The sequence below is a fragment of the Eupeodes corollae genome, chromosome 1, assembly GCF_945859685.1.
Source record: "Eupeodes corollae chromosome 1, idEupCoro1.1, whole genome shotgun sequence".
In the NCBI taxonomy this organism is placed as follows: Eukaryota; Metazoa; Arthropoda; class Insecta; order Diptera; family Syrphidae; genus Eupeodes; species Eupeodes corollae.
The window spans coordinates 245,010,199-245,025,990 of record NC_079147.1 but is presented as its reverse complement, the minus strand read 5'-3'; the positions used below and the strand labels follow the sequence as shown (position 1 = coordinate 245,025,990).

Sequence of the window (15,792 nt, the reverse complement as noted above, 5' to 3'; positions counted from 1 at the left end):
TTTAATTGAGTATATCTCCCTTGGCTAGAATTTAAATTTTCGCTACGATTTACCTGCGAATAACTTTGAGACTTATTGGGACCATAAGTTTGGTGATCAAGTTCAAGAATCACATTATACGCCTCATTTAGCGACTTTGGGTTTCGGCTGAGCACAATAGATTTTGTGGGCTCAGGAAGATTATGCTTGAAACAATCGAGAGCAATTCTTTTATTAGAATCGATGAGTGTAGGGTCGTTTTGATTTTTAAGCAAAAAAGAGTTATTAATTCTGCTTAGTAAGTTATTAATGTGATTGTAATAATCTTCTATATTTGTTCTAATCCTAGCAGTACGTATCTGATCGATCAAATGATTGACTGATTTTTTTTCCCCAAAGCTGTTTTTCAAAATAAGCTTAACCTGATCCCAGTCCTCTACTCTACCATGTTTTTGTAGCTCAATTCTTGCTTTACCTATGATTTTGTCCCTAATAAACCCAGAAAGAATAGATAAAGAAGTAGCATCAAAGGTAGACAAAATAGGTACCAATGAGTCTATTCTGTCTAAAAAATATAAAAGGCAATTGGAATTTCCATTGAATTCTGGAGTTTTACTAATCAGATCTATAACTACCTTAAACTTATCTGCATCGTTTAGAGTTTAGACCATCCATGTTGACTTTGTTGACAGGTTATTCTCTTCTAGGATAGATTTGTTAAAGCTGTTTCTTCTTGATTTTTGTAGTTGGCCTCTTTGTTATTTATTTTCAGATTCGTTTGCTTATTATTATTAAATTTTGTTTTTAATTGCTCAATAAATTTTGCGATTGAGTTTTGAGTTACTTATTTTGTTTAATTATTGAAAATAGTTATTTCTGTTGTTTATTTTATTTGATTCTCGCACTGATAATAATTAAATATAGCAAATATTCAGGGGTTTTTTACTTTTTTTTTTTTTTTTTAGACTCGACACTACATATCTAAATGATTTTCAGTTTTTTTGTTTTTTTTGTAAATACGCTTTTTTCCAATGTTAAGCTAGTTCTGGAAAACTTGTTAGATTCTTAGTTTGATCATGTTTTGTTTGATCGTGCAAGGTGTACTTTTATTTTTAAAAGCTTTTTATGGCTTGGCTTGCACTTTCTTTTCGAACTATTTTGTTTGTTTGCCTTGTGGTGGGAACATAACGGGTTGATGCTTAAGACTCCCGCGTCTTTTTGTGACTACAATTATGTCTTTTTTCTTTTGAATTATGTCTTTTTTTCAATAATTTTTTTGTTTTAACAATTCAACCCGACTTTTACCGACTGCGCCAGTTAAGTGTTTTATTTATCTTTTAAATAAAACCACTTTTTGTTGTATTTTAAATGTAAATTGTTTATTTAATACAAAACGAAAAAAAAAGAACAAGTTAACAATAAGACGGGTGATAGTCGACTACCCAAAATACTTAAGAACTAACATAGGTACATAAGATTACGATATCACGATTGATCTCTCCAGCATTGTCTTCTTAAGAAGACAATCTTGGAGAGAGCATACGTTCTTAACTTAAATCCACTTCTAGCGTAGGTGCATCGTGCATACGAAGAGAAGTGTTTGGAAATCTCTTATACTTAATGGATAAGAATATAAATACTATCAGTGGAATTTCATTATGTAACTATATACAACATCAGAATTGGAACGTAGCCAGTTTAAGACGGACATTTATGTATGTTCCAAATTAAAAGATGTGTGGGGAATGTGTGTGCCAAAAATATACATAAAAATGATTTCGTTTGGTTGAACATTTTTGTGAATTTTTAGGAGAACGTATGGCTTGAAGTATTTAAGAAGATTTATTTGATTTATGATTACGTAGAAAATGCTGATGGCTGGGATGATGGGCTTTTTTCTTTTTATTATTTTGTTTAAATGTTCCGAGCGTTTATTTATATTCCTTTTTTTTGTGGCTCTATTTGTACATTAATCATTTGAGTTTAGGATATAAAAGGACTTGTAGAATTTTGTTACATGTGTTTACCATTTCTTTTTATGAAAAGCTACATATTTTCGTGTATACGAATTATATTAAATGAGATTATGGAAGAAAATTCCAATATGACTTGCAGAAGAAACAACTCAAACTATTAGACTGAAAATAATGCCATAGGCCAAGGAAAATGAGGGTGTTAAATGGAACCTTAAAATGCTTAGTTAAAGTTAAATATTCACAGGTTTCTCGAGGTTTTTCGGTATTGATCAAAAATAAAGGTACAATTCACAGAAATTTGAATAAAAATATAATTAAAAATTTGCATTTTAGATTAATTTTTATTGGATCAGATTTTATTTTTGAAGCAAGTTTGGAAAAATAATTTTCAACTATGATTTTTCAATTTTCAGTGTGGCTTTACATAAGGAATGTCCACTATCGACCAAAAAGTCACACTACGGCAGATCCTGGAAAAAACCCAGGAGCTTCAAATCTATACCAACCATTTCTTTATCGATCTTAAAGCCGCGTATGACAGCATCTATAGGGAAGAGCTCTACAGAGCAATGTCTAGTTTTGGCATCCCTGTCAAAATTATCCGTTTGTGCAGAATGACGATGGAGAATTCACGCTGCTCTATCAAGGTCGGAAAAGATCTTACCGATGCATTTGATGTCAAAAAAGGTTTTAGACAAGGCGATGCACTGTCATGTAACTTCTGGAAAGAATTGTGCAAAACTCAACTGTCAACACTAGATCCACAATCTTAAAAAGATCCATCCAATTACTCGGATATGCAAATTATATTGACATAATTGGAAAATCAAAGCGTTATGTCAGTGGAGCGTTTTCGAGCATTGCGACGGAAGCGAAGAGGATGGGTTTAGTGGTCAATTAGGGCAAGACCAAGGGACATTGAAAAACGACGTGTTGGACAAAACGTCACTATGGGCAGCTATAACTTTGAGGTAGTTAAGGACTTTGTCTACCTAGGCACCGCTATTAATGCAGACAACGACACCAGCGCTGAAATCAAACGAAGAATAACTATTGCAAATCGCTGCTTCTTTGGACTTAGAAGGCAGTTGAGAAGTAAAGTCCTCTCTCGAGCATGTAAAATCACCATCTATAAAACACTCATCATCCTGGTTCTCATTTATGGCGCTGAGGCCAGCGAGGTGATTTTTGGTCCCGTACGCATAGATGGAGAATGGAGGAGAAGATATAACGACGAATTGTACGGGCTGTACGGCGACACTGACCTAGTTAGTAGAATTATAGTCCAACGGCTTAGATGGCTAGGTCATGTAGAGCGTATGTATATCAACGCTCCAGCTCGGAAGGTCTTCGAATCCAATCCCGAGGGACGGCGCAGTAGAGGAAGACCGCGAATCAGGTGGCGCACCCAGGTGGGAGAGGACCTCAACCAACTTGGCGTGCGAAACTTGAGAGAGCGAGCTAGGGACCGAGCTGGCTGGAGACGCACGTTTGTTGAGGCCCAGGTCCGCCCGGACTTTAGCGCCACCTTAAATAGGTAAGTAAGTTTGCAATTTATTATAAAAAGTTACAAATTCTCGAAAACGTACTAATTTTCGAATTATGTACCAATGTGTGTATTAAAACACAGATGAGCATTGTGGCCATTTTCTTAAATCTGCAAAAGATAATTAAGAGGAATTCGGAGTGTTATTTTTTGAAAGCTACATTTCAAAAAAAAAAAAACAAATACAATTCAGAAAAGAACATGAAATTATTATTTGAATCCATAGTACGGTCTACATAATTTAATGGTTGAAGATTATTTTATGCAACTTCCTTCCGCTTAGTCCAATTTTGGCATCTTCTTTCCTCTTTAAGAATTATCTTGTTTTTGTTGCAACAAAATTAAATTTTACTTATTTTTCTAAAGATTTAACTATACAATTTAGTTTTAAGTCATCATTTTCATCTAGATACAGAGTTTTTTAACAGGGACGCTACAAAAGTAGAGCGACCGGGACAGCAAACGACGGCATAATTCTTGCCGCCCTTTTGACAATTCTTTTCAGTAAGGTTTGCCATTTTATGATGGAAAGATATACAAGCCAACAAGGAGTCGAAATTATTCAAATTTGTTACTGAAATTCGGAGTCAGTGGCCTCAACGTTAAGAGCACTAACTCTAATTTATGGTCGTTATATCTTCAGCGATGGGGCTTATTTCTTGCTGAATTGAATTCGCCAATAAACAAAATATGCGGTATTGGTCAGGTAGCAATCCCCACGTACTCCATGCGCCATCATTGCATCCCGACTGAGCGTCTGGACTTTTACAAGCATGCCTGTGGTGGGCAAACAAAAGAAATTGAGTTCCATGCATAATGGTTTTGAACGTACTTTTACAGGAATAAGGAATTCCATTGATATCCAAAACCGTTTTTGTTTTATTGCAAAAAAAAACAACTTTTGTAGCGCCCGATATTTGTGTAGAACATTAATTTTTACCAATTTTTTGTTATATTAAAAAAAATTGGTAAAAAAAAGTCAAATGGATATTTTTAGAAAAACCTAATTTAACTTTAAAAACGTTTTTTTTTCGTGCTGCACAATTATTCTGAAAGTAGTTTTATCAAATGGTTTTTTTTTTAAATGTGACATTTCAAAGAAGAAAAGTTTTGAATTTTCTCTCAAAAATGAAAAATTAGTTTATTTTATTGCAAAGAATAATTATTGAGCAAATACAAATCTTTAAAAAAATAGTTTGGGTTTAAACAAGAACCACTTTTTTTCGAAAAAATAAATAGACAAATATAATTCCTTTATGCAAATAATAACAATAATACAAAATATGTGGCGGGTATATACAATATGATTGCAAATAAAAACAAAAGAATTATTGCCCAAAGTCTTTTCGTTATCGAAATAAATTGCAAATACAAAAATCCCCATAAAAATAACCTACTTCTGTCTAAATTGTAAAATAATTAATTTTCTTCCGTAATATTTTATATTTATTTTCCAAAACAAAAACCAAAAATATAAATAAAAATATACAATGTCTTAAAACATCTCTAAATCATTTATAAATCCAAACAAAACGTTTCCTAAATTTATCATTCATTAAAAATTTAAATATTTCTATACACAATTTAAAAATAAAAATAAATTTTCTTCAACCTCCTTTCGCCTAAAACCAAAAAATACAAATACAAAAAAAAATAAAAACAGAACAAATCATAAACATTCTAAAAAGAAAATAAATCAATTGGCGCAAAACAAAATAAATATAAAACCAAAAACATTCCCCGGTTATTACATTTGGCTCGAATCCAACAAATGCGCAGCAATTTAACAAAAAAGTTCAAAAACCTCTTCTTCCTCAGTTTTTTTTTTTGTTTTTGCCAATTTATTGTCGCTATAAAATAAAATTAAAACTGATTCTAATCCCACTCGTCTCTGCATTCCCACGAAGAGCCACCTCTACCCTTTCGTTAGATAATTTGGACAACATTTAAACTAAAATAAAAACTTGCATGTCATTCAAGTTTTAGTATTTTTTTTTTTTTCAAAGAAAACCCAAAAATATATAAAATTAAATTTAAAATCTGAAATAATAGACCTTGAACTGTTTGTCCATCTTTCGACAGATATACAATAAAACAAAACAAAGTTATTTAAACAAGAAATTTGAAAAACGAAAAAACTAACAAATCCTCATTCAGATTGAAGAGAACGTCCCTCATCAATTTTCTGTAGATAGACGAGCCAAATCGCTTTCACCCTCGACGCCAACGTTCGTCGTCAATTGGTTGAAAAATGTTTTGAGAAAAAATAATACAATCACCGGGCGCACGTTCTTACTTTTTAAAGTCAACAAAGAAAACGAGGCTTATAAAGGGTTGAATTTCTATCGATTTCAGAACTTAGTAGAAAATCGTTTTTTGAGTTCCATAAAATAAAAACAAGATCAACATTTTACGATGCAATTTTATGACCACCAATTGGAATTGAATAATAATAATAAAACGTTTTAAAACCAGTTAAGTTGTTTTTTGAAATATTTGAGAAAAAGAATTTAAAAAATGTTTTATTCATGTTTTGAGTATCATTATATAACACTGGGCCACAATAATAATTTTAAGGGCACAAGCAAACATTAATTTTTAAAAAGACTAAAATGTCCTGAATTTAAATTTCACCCTTAAATTGTTCTGCCAAATCATATTTTTAAAATATGCTGTTCTGAAAATGGTAAAGATTTCCAAAGTTGGTGTTTTCAAAAACTAAGTTAAAACACGACATATCCCTTGAAAATATATTGTATTATTATAAAAAGTTCAAATCTTTATCTTAATATTTTGAGTATCTCGCTTAGTTTTTGAAGATTCTCCTAAGCTATGGGTCTTCAATGGAACTTATCTGAAGATTTAAAAAACGTGGAATGTAATTCTTTTATGTTTTTGAATAATTTATTTTAGAGTACATTTTAGGTGTTAATTGGAAATCCAAACTCCGGTTTAAGCTATAGTTACAGATTGGAAAATTGCAGATTTGGAAAATCATTTCGGGTTTAATTAAAAATTATTATTTCATATCTTATTTTTATTACTGTGGGGAATTATAAGATATATATCTCAACATTGGCAATAGATTTTACCGATTTAAAATCGGTAAGTCCTCGTTGTGAGGAATTTAGTTCAGATTAAGGAGTTCTCCTCTTAGCCGGAACATGCACGAAATTTGTTCGATGGTATATTTGTCGTGGAAGTAGTTTCTTTCCTGGAGATCGTAGTCTAGTCTACCGTAAATCATGCGGTGCAATGAGCTTTTGCATTGCTCCGTGTATTGCTTTCTTGAGGCTTCATTTACACGAGCTATTAGGCGATATAAAGTTGGCTTCCACGAGGCAAGGTTACTATAGTTTAGGTCAATATCCACCTGCTCGGCTAGTTTTATCCAGTCCTTAAACCAACCACTTTGGGATTGGATTGTTTGAAGAACTATTTTTTTGGCAGACGATAACATGGCATATCCAGAGCTTTGAGGATGTAATCGACCTGCAACTTGATTTTTTTTATAAACAAAGGCGAGAAACTAATTTCTAATATGATCATAAAGTTCGGCGTACTTGAAGGAAGGTGGAAAATCTCAACAGTTTTTCGACTTGTTCGTATTTCCGACCTCCATAAGCTTGCGCCGCATGACTGATTCCGATACAGCTTCGAAGGCGCTGAATTTACAGGTATGTGTAATTTCTTTATTTTGCTTTATAAAGTGCAGGCAATCAAGGGGATAATAAAACCCTTAACACGTTTACGGTTAAACAAAGTGTTAATATTACGAAAATAGGGAAAGATGAAAAAGAAGATACCGGTGCACATTGATCTTGACATTTAAAATATTGAAATGGGAGGGGAAAACAGAGTTGGGTAAAGAATTTCACATTCTTGATGTGTGGTTGTAAAAAGAATCTCTATACTTAAAAGTACGTCCAAAATTATTTAAGCATTGCTTACATGCTACGTTTATAGCTGTTTTCGCCTTAACAAGTTTGTCAGTAAAATGTTTTTCCATGCTCAAAAATCTTAAAAAAGTAGACTAATAGATATTTGTATTCTTTCACCAACTCTACTCTTTTACCATTATAGTGACATAGCTCACTTGCACCCTATCTTCCTCCGCCATTCTTAAACATTGGCAATATTAACTTTTCATAACCATGGAGATTTCGAAATTAATAACTGCACCAAAAATCAGTGGTCTATTTCACCAAATTACAATTACAATCACAAATTTGTAGTTGTAAACTACAATTACAAATTTGTAAACTGATTTTCTGTTTCACAAACTACAAAATTCAATCCAACAAATTTGTAAGAAAAAAGACACAAAAAAAGGGAAAATTGTAATTTCTAATTACAAAAAAAGAAAAACCGTTTCACCGTTTGATTTCCAGACTTGTAAACTACAATTTGTTTTCACAAATTTGTAAGTCGGCGGACAGAGAAGTTAGCTATAAATAAACAACATACAATTTTACTTGCAAACTTAATATGTGAGAAAAAAGATGTGTTATTCGGTAAATTTTCGAACGTTATAAGGTTATGGAGTGGCAACAAATTTTTGAAAATATAAGATCCCATGGAATTTTAATGAAATGTCAATAAAGTTTTTTTTTCAGTCAATGCTTGATCCAATTTGTCCTATTATTTCCTCCGCCTTTAAACGTTCCAAGCGAAACTTGTGATGTAAAATTATCCGAAATTTCAAAATTTATACGCGGTTGAAACATTTTTCTTCGTCTACGTATATGTTGCACGAAATGGGAGACTATATTCTTATTGCAAATTACAAATTGTAATGAAATCTACACATCATCTTTCTATTGTAAGAAATTTTCATATACTGCACAAAATTGTAAATATATTTGAATTGGTGGAACAGAAACTTACAAAAAAAAATTTATTTTACAAAATTTGTATTTGTAAACTACAACAAAAAAAACTTTTTGGTGAAACGGAAATAATGAAATTTCTGCAAATTTCCCTTTGTAATCTACAACTACAATTTTGTAACACAATTATCTCGTGAAACAGAAAAAATCAATATTTCTACAAATTTGTTAAAAAAGCACTTATAATTTACAATTTGTAATTTGGTGAAATAGACCACAGACTGTTACCAACTTAACACAAAGAAGTAGTTAAAGTAGCTTTAAACCTGTACAAACAACTAAGATGTCAAACGGAACAGAAAAATGTCGAATAATTTGGTATTTTGTTCTTTTTCCTTAATGAGACCCGTAAAAACTTATGCTCAAATTTCAATGTTGAGAATATTTGAAAGAAAATATTTGATACAAATTTTGAGGTTTTGAAAGTCATACATTTTGAGCAACTCCATTAAACTTCATAAATATAATAAATAAATTGGGTGGCGCATGAGTCCGTTTAAGAACTAGGGCGTAGTCACTGACAACTCTTAACCATTCCTGTGTGCGAGTCCTGTTGTCAGGGATGGAAGGGACTTACAGTTTTAAGCCCAATCGGAACGGCAAATTTGAGAAAGCACTTTTCATGATAAGAATTACTCTTGGAGAATTAGTCAATTCCTCGCAAGTGGCAGTACGCGTAAAAAAACTGTAGGTGGCATAGGCAGGGATCGAACCCAAGACTTCTCGCATGACAGTCCATCGCACTAACCATCATGCCACGGGTACTACTTAAACTTCATACGTTGTTTGAAAAAAGGAGTGTCACTCCCGTAACGAGTGCAATTCAAATGCAATCAATACATTTTAGAAATTCTTAGATCTAAATTTACATTCAAGATAAAAAACTTTGATTAAGTACTTCTGCAGTATTTGTCAAGTTAGAAGAATAGTGTGATTGAAAACCCCATTCCCATCCCAAAAATATAATCATTGAATTTAAAAAAATATTCAATACCCTAAAGTTTAAACAATAATTTAACTTATCATTTTTTTTTTATTATTTTGAACTTAGTCACTCTCGTAACATTTTAAAACCAACAACTTGACTTTTCTACATATGTTCACACTTTTAACTCTAGAACAATTATAAATCCATTTCTACAAGTAGGAAGGTCATTGGTATCAGAGTTTCATTACAGTGGACTAATAGCAGCATTGGTCACTCTGTAATTCTTAATTTTGTAGAGACAATTATTGAGAATAAATCTAAGCGCATTTCTAGGAGATGAGTCAATTCACTTCTATACAGAAGGATAGATGGATCAAAAACAAATTAAGTCTCTCATAATGCCTTCAAAATTACTGTAGCATATTCCAGGAAGATTAAAGAAAACATAATATCAGAATCTGATATATGAATTTTCTCAGACAGTCAGGATACCAATTAATCCTTCGACTTTGTCTCTACAAACTCTATGACAGTCCATAACTTTCAATCATCTTCAATAAATATTTCAAAAGCATTTGATAGGGTTTGGCATCAGGCTCTTTTACCGAAAATGCGTGCTTTCGGTTTTCATGAATTATTATGCTTCATTGGATTAGTAATTACCTTTCGGATAGTTCAATACAAGTAGTATTGGATGGATTCAAGTCTGAAAACCATAAAATAAATGCTGGTGTGCTACAGGGCTCTCTTTTATCTCCAACACTCTTTCCCATTTTTATTAATGATCTCCAGTCTGCAACATCTAATCGAATACATTGTTTCGCTGACGATAGTACTCTTAGATTTTCATATTCGTTTTCAGACTCACATCCCTTTTCTTCGGATGTGGAACTGCAATGACAAAATATAATAAGCTCATTAAATTCCGACCTAAACAGCATTGTTCAATGGGGATTAAAAAACGGCGTGCAATTCAATGCTTCGAAAACGATATGCTGCCTTGTATCGTTAAAGCGAGATATACCCCCATTGCCATTATCCATGGATGGCACTTGCATCAATGAGACTGAACACTTCGATATTCTCGGTATGTGTGCCACCAACCACTTCTTGTGGAATGATCACATACGCGATGTCGCCAAAAATGCCGCAAGATGTTTGGGTTTCCTTAGGCGATGCAAGAAATATTTCACCCCTTCTGATCTGGCTGTTATCTACAAGACTTATGTACATACGTCCAAAGCTTAGGTATACGTATAACTCCCATCTCTGGGCTGGTGCTCCTGCAACCTAGCCTCTTGGATAGTATTGAACGTAGAGCATTTAAATCAATAGATGATAATACCATCATAAGTTCATTTACTTCGCTTGAACATCGTTGTAAGGTCTCTTGTCTGACCCTTTTTTACCGTTATTTTAACGGCTTATGCTCTAGTGAAATAGCCAGTTGCATTCCTCCCCTTAAACAGTTCAACCGTAATACTCACGCTTCTAGGAATGCTCATCAGTATACCCTCGAGCCCAACTTCGGTCGTACTGTGAAATACACAGATTCGTTCTTTAGCCGTACTACGCGAATGTGGAATGCCTTACCACACTCTGTCTTTCTAAGTCATTGCAATATTCAGGAATTCAAAACCAATGTGCACCGACATTTCCTTTTAAACCCTATCTACTCTTCCTAGTGCTCACAGTGTGCCTCTGCATAATAAGGGTAGTAATATCCCCTTGAGTGTGTGTTTATTATAAAAAAAAAAATATGATACAACAGTCATACTCGGTCTCGAGCCAAAGAGCAATTCCAGAAATTGTGAAACTAACGAACTCGCCAAAATCGGAACAGCTGCTCTACTCACTTCTACAACGTTTGGCTAATGCTGGCATACCATTCACTGCGTGTTAAGCTTTTGCTTAAGCAAGACTCAGAGAAACCCAATTAGGTGGAATAACTTCACAACCTATCAGGTTACGAAAAATATTTGCCTTCCCAGATTTAAAGTACTCAAGAAGTTTGATATCTATTAGCAGAGCTCGATAATTGGTGTAATAAGGGAGTATTGCCTAATAGGAAAACTCGACAAGCGGTTAGGCGGATTCTCAAATGACTTGGCAGAAGCTGTATAAACGAGGGTTGCTCTAGCTCAAAACCGTAAGATTTACCTATGAAAATTCTTCTATAACAATCCATCTCAGACTCGTTGTAGATCAAATACCCTGTAACCCGGAAAAGTGAATTTTTCAGGAGAAGCAAAAAACTTGATACAAAAGTTTTGAGGACCAATAACATTACCTGCTTTCTATGAGATTTTAAACTATTTTGTTCTTAGGCTAACAAGGTATTTTTCATTAGATCAAGAAAGCTGTATACAATAAAAGTGCACTATTGCCAGGTTTCGATCTACAGCGATAATGACTAGACGCACTGGTGAAGCTGGAAGTGGCCCCATTCACAATTAATGCAAAGACTTAAAGCTTAGATTTAATTATTTCTTTTGACACAAACGTAACAGAAGACAATATTATGGATGAGGCGCATAATGCTTTGTGTGATGGCATTTAAGAAAGCAGGAAGAATAATACAATATGCCTTTCGAAGTAACATAATTAATTTTTGAAATTGTGTTAAAATTGGAAATTTCAAGTCATGTGTCACATAAGTAACATAACAAATAAAAAAATACTTCATATGCTTTTCTTATCGTTTTCGTAAACTTTTCTAAATGTATGTATTTAAAGAATTCACGTCTTTAACATTTACTTGGCACATTTCGGAACTTAACTTTTAAAGTTAAATTCAATATTTAAGAAAAATCTGATACAATAAATATATTTTTTTTATTAATCCATGACAGTCCCCTTTAATATATTTTGAATGGACATAAAATATTTACATTACAAGTAAACACAGAAAAAGTGCCACATAGTAGGAAAATGCAGAAATGAAAAGCGAAATTGCAGTGAAATTCTGCCAAAAATTCTTGTGTACTTTTGGGTGTCAAATAATAGAGCACAACGGTTCCTATAAATATTTCGAATTTTAAAAAGAACAAATTACATATATGTAAATAAAAACAAAACATAAATACCATTTCACAACGCCAACCGAAAATACTGTACCTATGATGATGATGATGATGATGCCCATGAGTTGTTGGCTATTTTCGAATAAAATTTTTGTTGTTTTTTTTTTTTGGATTCAAGTTGGCAGGCAGAAAGTTTAAAAAGAGGGTTGAGCGGAGGGGCTGTGGACTGTGCAGGGATCGGGAAAGACAATTTGCAGAGCTGACCACCTTGTCTGCCACTAACTAATTAACATATTTGAAGTTTGTTAAAATGTTTGACATGAGAGTGATGTTTGTGATGTGGGAGGTGTGGGTTCATACACCACATCCGTATGACGAACGATGACGACGAACGATGTTTTTGAAATTTTTATTTACAGGATGAATTTATTTAATTAATTTTTTTTAAGAGCCAACAATATGTCAAATATTTACAATTTCTATTTTATGTCATTTAATTGTCACGTAAATTTGCAGTAATTCATTTTGTTTGCATTATTTACTGGTGTCACTTGACATTAGTCGTGTTCTCTTGGAAGTGGAAATGTACACATCAGTTATTGGATGGAAATCGATTCATGTAATATTCACAACCTTTAAATATACGGGACTGTGAAAGGTCACGTCGTAAAATTTACGACCAAGGTTTTACGAAATTTGTTTTCTGACTCAACTGACAGCGCAGTTCATTTGGATTTTTGTCCTAAAGATCCCAAAACAGTGTCATAACATTTCAGAAGTTTACAAATCACGTCATTTATTTTACGACACTTTTACGACATTTTAATGACATTGCAAAAATATCCCTAAGTCATTTATATAAAGAACAATCAAATCATCAAACAATACTTAGAAGAAATTTCCATTCCAAAATGGAATGCAGCAAGGCTGTATCCTGTCGCCTATACTTTTTTTCATATTGCTGAACTCAAAAAAAAAAGTTTCATGATAGAATTTGAAGAGTTTAAAGAAGATATACAAATCAATTAACATACCTGATGATTATTCCATTGTTGCATTAAATGATCATGACACAATCGGCACGCCTGGATCATTCCACGTGGATCTTTGGGTCGCGATCTGGCCGGACGCGGATGGGTTTCGTTGAATATCGTAAAATACGGACGATCGCGATCTTTCAATTCTTTCGGTTTGCATGTATTCAGTTCGATTAAACTGCCGCGACGCTGTTCATCACCGCACACATAACACACTTCCGTTGTTGAATTTTTATCGGGCATCGATAAATCGAGGATGCCGACTTCGACCGGATTGGGCGTGGTATTGGAGGAGGCGTGTTGTGACGTTGGTGTCCGTGATGCTGATGGTGGTTGAACGATTGGCGAAGAATGATGTGAATTCCGTAAGTCCAGAACTGTTTCATCTTCGGTGGGATTGGCAGGGACTGCTGATGACGGTGGCGCCACTGGGGCGCTTGGAACGGGCGGTGGAGGTGCTGGATGAATGCCAGCACTGCTGGAGGATCCGTAAGGTTGCGACTTGCTGCTGCCGTATTCATGAGGCGATGTTTGCGGTGGAAGATGATGGTAGGATTGCTGCATGTGTTGCTGATGTTGCAGGTGTTGGTGTTGCTGCTGTTGTTGTTGCTGTTGCTGCTGTTGGTGCTGATGCTGCTGCTGTTGTTGCTGCTGTTGTTGTTGCTGCTGCTGCTGATGATGGTGGTACTGTTGTTGGAGTTGGTGTTGCTGTTGTATCTGCATGTGCAGCTGATGTTGCTGTTGGTGGTGGAGTTGTTGCTGATGCTGTTGGTATTGTTGTTGTTGGACAGCGACTGCTGCTGCAGCAGCATGATGCTGTTGCTGGGATGGGTAATTTGGCCCCGATATCGAATTCATGTAGGAGATCTGGCCCAGCTTGAGCTTATGATGGGCAAACGAGGACGGTTTTATGTTGATGCCGTCGTATGGCGCCGACGTGGGACGAGCTATTTGCTGCTGAGGCGACAGGGCGGACAATTGATGTTGCGACGACGAATGGTGGGGATTTTCTCGGGAATGAGGACGACTATGGGATTTTTCGGTATTGCGACTTGAGGGCCGCTGTCCGGGCGGATAACTCACCGACGGACTCTTTCCATAGTAGTCAACTTTCTGCTGTTGGTGCTGTGACGGTGAGTCATTACGGGACGTGGGACGATGAGGGGAATCGTTGCGAAGTGAGGTCGTAGCAGAGTGCTGCTGGGTAACTGGTTGCGGAGACGCATGCAATCCCATCGGATGTTGTCCGTAATCTCGGGACATTGGTCGTTGCACGGAATTTGGATAAGAATACCCTGACGGTGGATAACTGGATCCTCGTTCTCCTCCACCTCGGTCACCGGCACTGCGGTCTCCACCAGATGTAGTCAAGTGCTCAGCACTAAGTCCCAACATCTGGGCAGCATACTCCCCTTGGGTGGCGATGTCAGCTCCAATGTAATTCTTCCCATCCAGACGTTTCATGTGATATATCCGCTGGAGAATCGGTTTGTTCTCCCTCTCATACGCATCCCACTGTTCGGTCAACGACCGATAACAGAGCATGCAAGCCATAACATATTGTTGCGTGGCTTGCAACTGTGGAACTCCAACTGGCGCTTCATGACGCTCTAAAAACGGAAAATATGGTTCCGATAGTCTTTCTGGGTTAGGACGAACTCGTATGGGTTCGTAGCCTCCTTGACCTGCACACACATAACAGAGCGGTATGACTTCAGGAGTTGTGAGGTTGTGGCTACTACTGCTATTGGATTTTGTATGATGATGATGTTGCTGTTGCTGTTGTTGTTGCTGTTGATGTTGCTGCTGCTGTTGTTGCTGCTGCTGGTGCTGTTGTTGCTGCTGCTGTTGTTGTTGTTGTTGCTGCTGTTGTTGTTGGTGTTGCAGATGTTGTTGTTGCTGTTGATGATGGTGTTGTTGAAGTTGTTGTTGATAATGTTGTTGTTGCATATGATGATGATGTTGAAGAAGTTGTTGATGGTGTTGCTGTTGCTGTTGTTGCTGCTGCTGTTGCTGTTGGTGTTGACTTTCTGGGGGAGACGTTCTATGTGTTGGCGGTACTGATGCCGCTATCGAAGAAGACGAATGTGATTGGCCCAACGATGATGCTACTGGTGCGGCGGATGATTGTGATTGTGGTGGCGGGGGTTCCGATTGCATTAAGGAACCCCCACGTAATTCATTTTTTATATATGCTTTCGCTTTTTCCATAATAATCTGTAAATAAAAGAAAAAAAAAGCATATTATTGCAAAAATGTTATTTATATTAAGAAAATTGTTTAAAAGAATCTGAATAAATAAATAACTTGTGTTTGTTTCGCAGTTATTAGAAGTTAATTATAATTAAATTAATAATAAGAAAACTTGGAGAAAAAAAAAACGGTTGGTACTCTTGGGCGTATACGTACTTTTT

The 15,792-nt window shown here is 35.1% G+C and overlaps 1 protein-coding gene across 2 annotated transcripts in view; it reads right to left on the bottom strand.

Annotated features, from left to right (window-relative positions):
• The window catches only part of LOC129953707 (uncharacterized), a 515,388-nt gene that overhangs the window by 356,336 nt on the left and 143,260 nt on the right, over positions 1 to 15,792 (bottom strand). For both annotated transcript variants that reach the window (XM_056067080.1, XM_056067079.1), the window contains exon 2: positions 13,376 to 15,595. In XM_056067080.1, coding sequence (XP_055923055.1) covers positions 13,376 to 15,589 — 2,214 coding nt within the window. In that variant the 5' untranslated portion in view covers positions 15,590 to 15,595. The remainder of the gene's footprint in view (positions 1 to 13,375; positions 15,596 to 15,792) is intronic.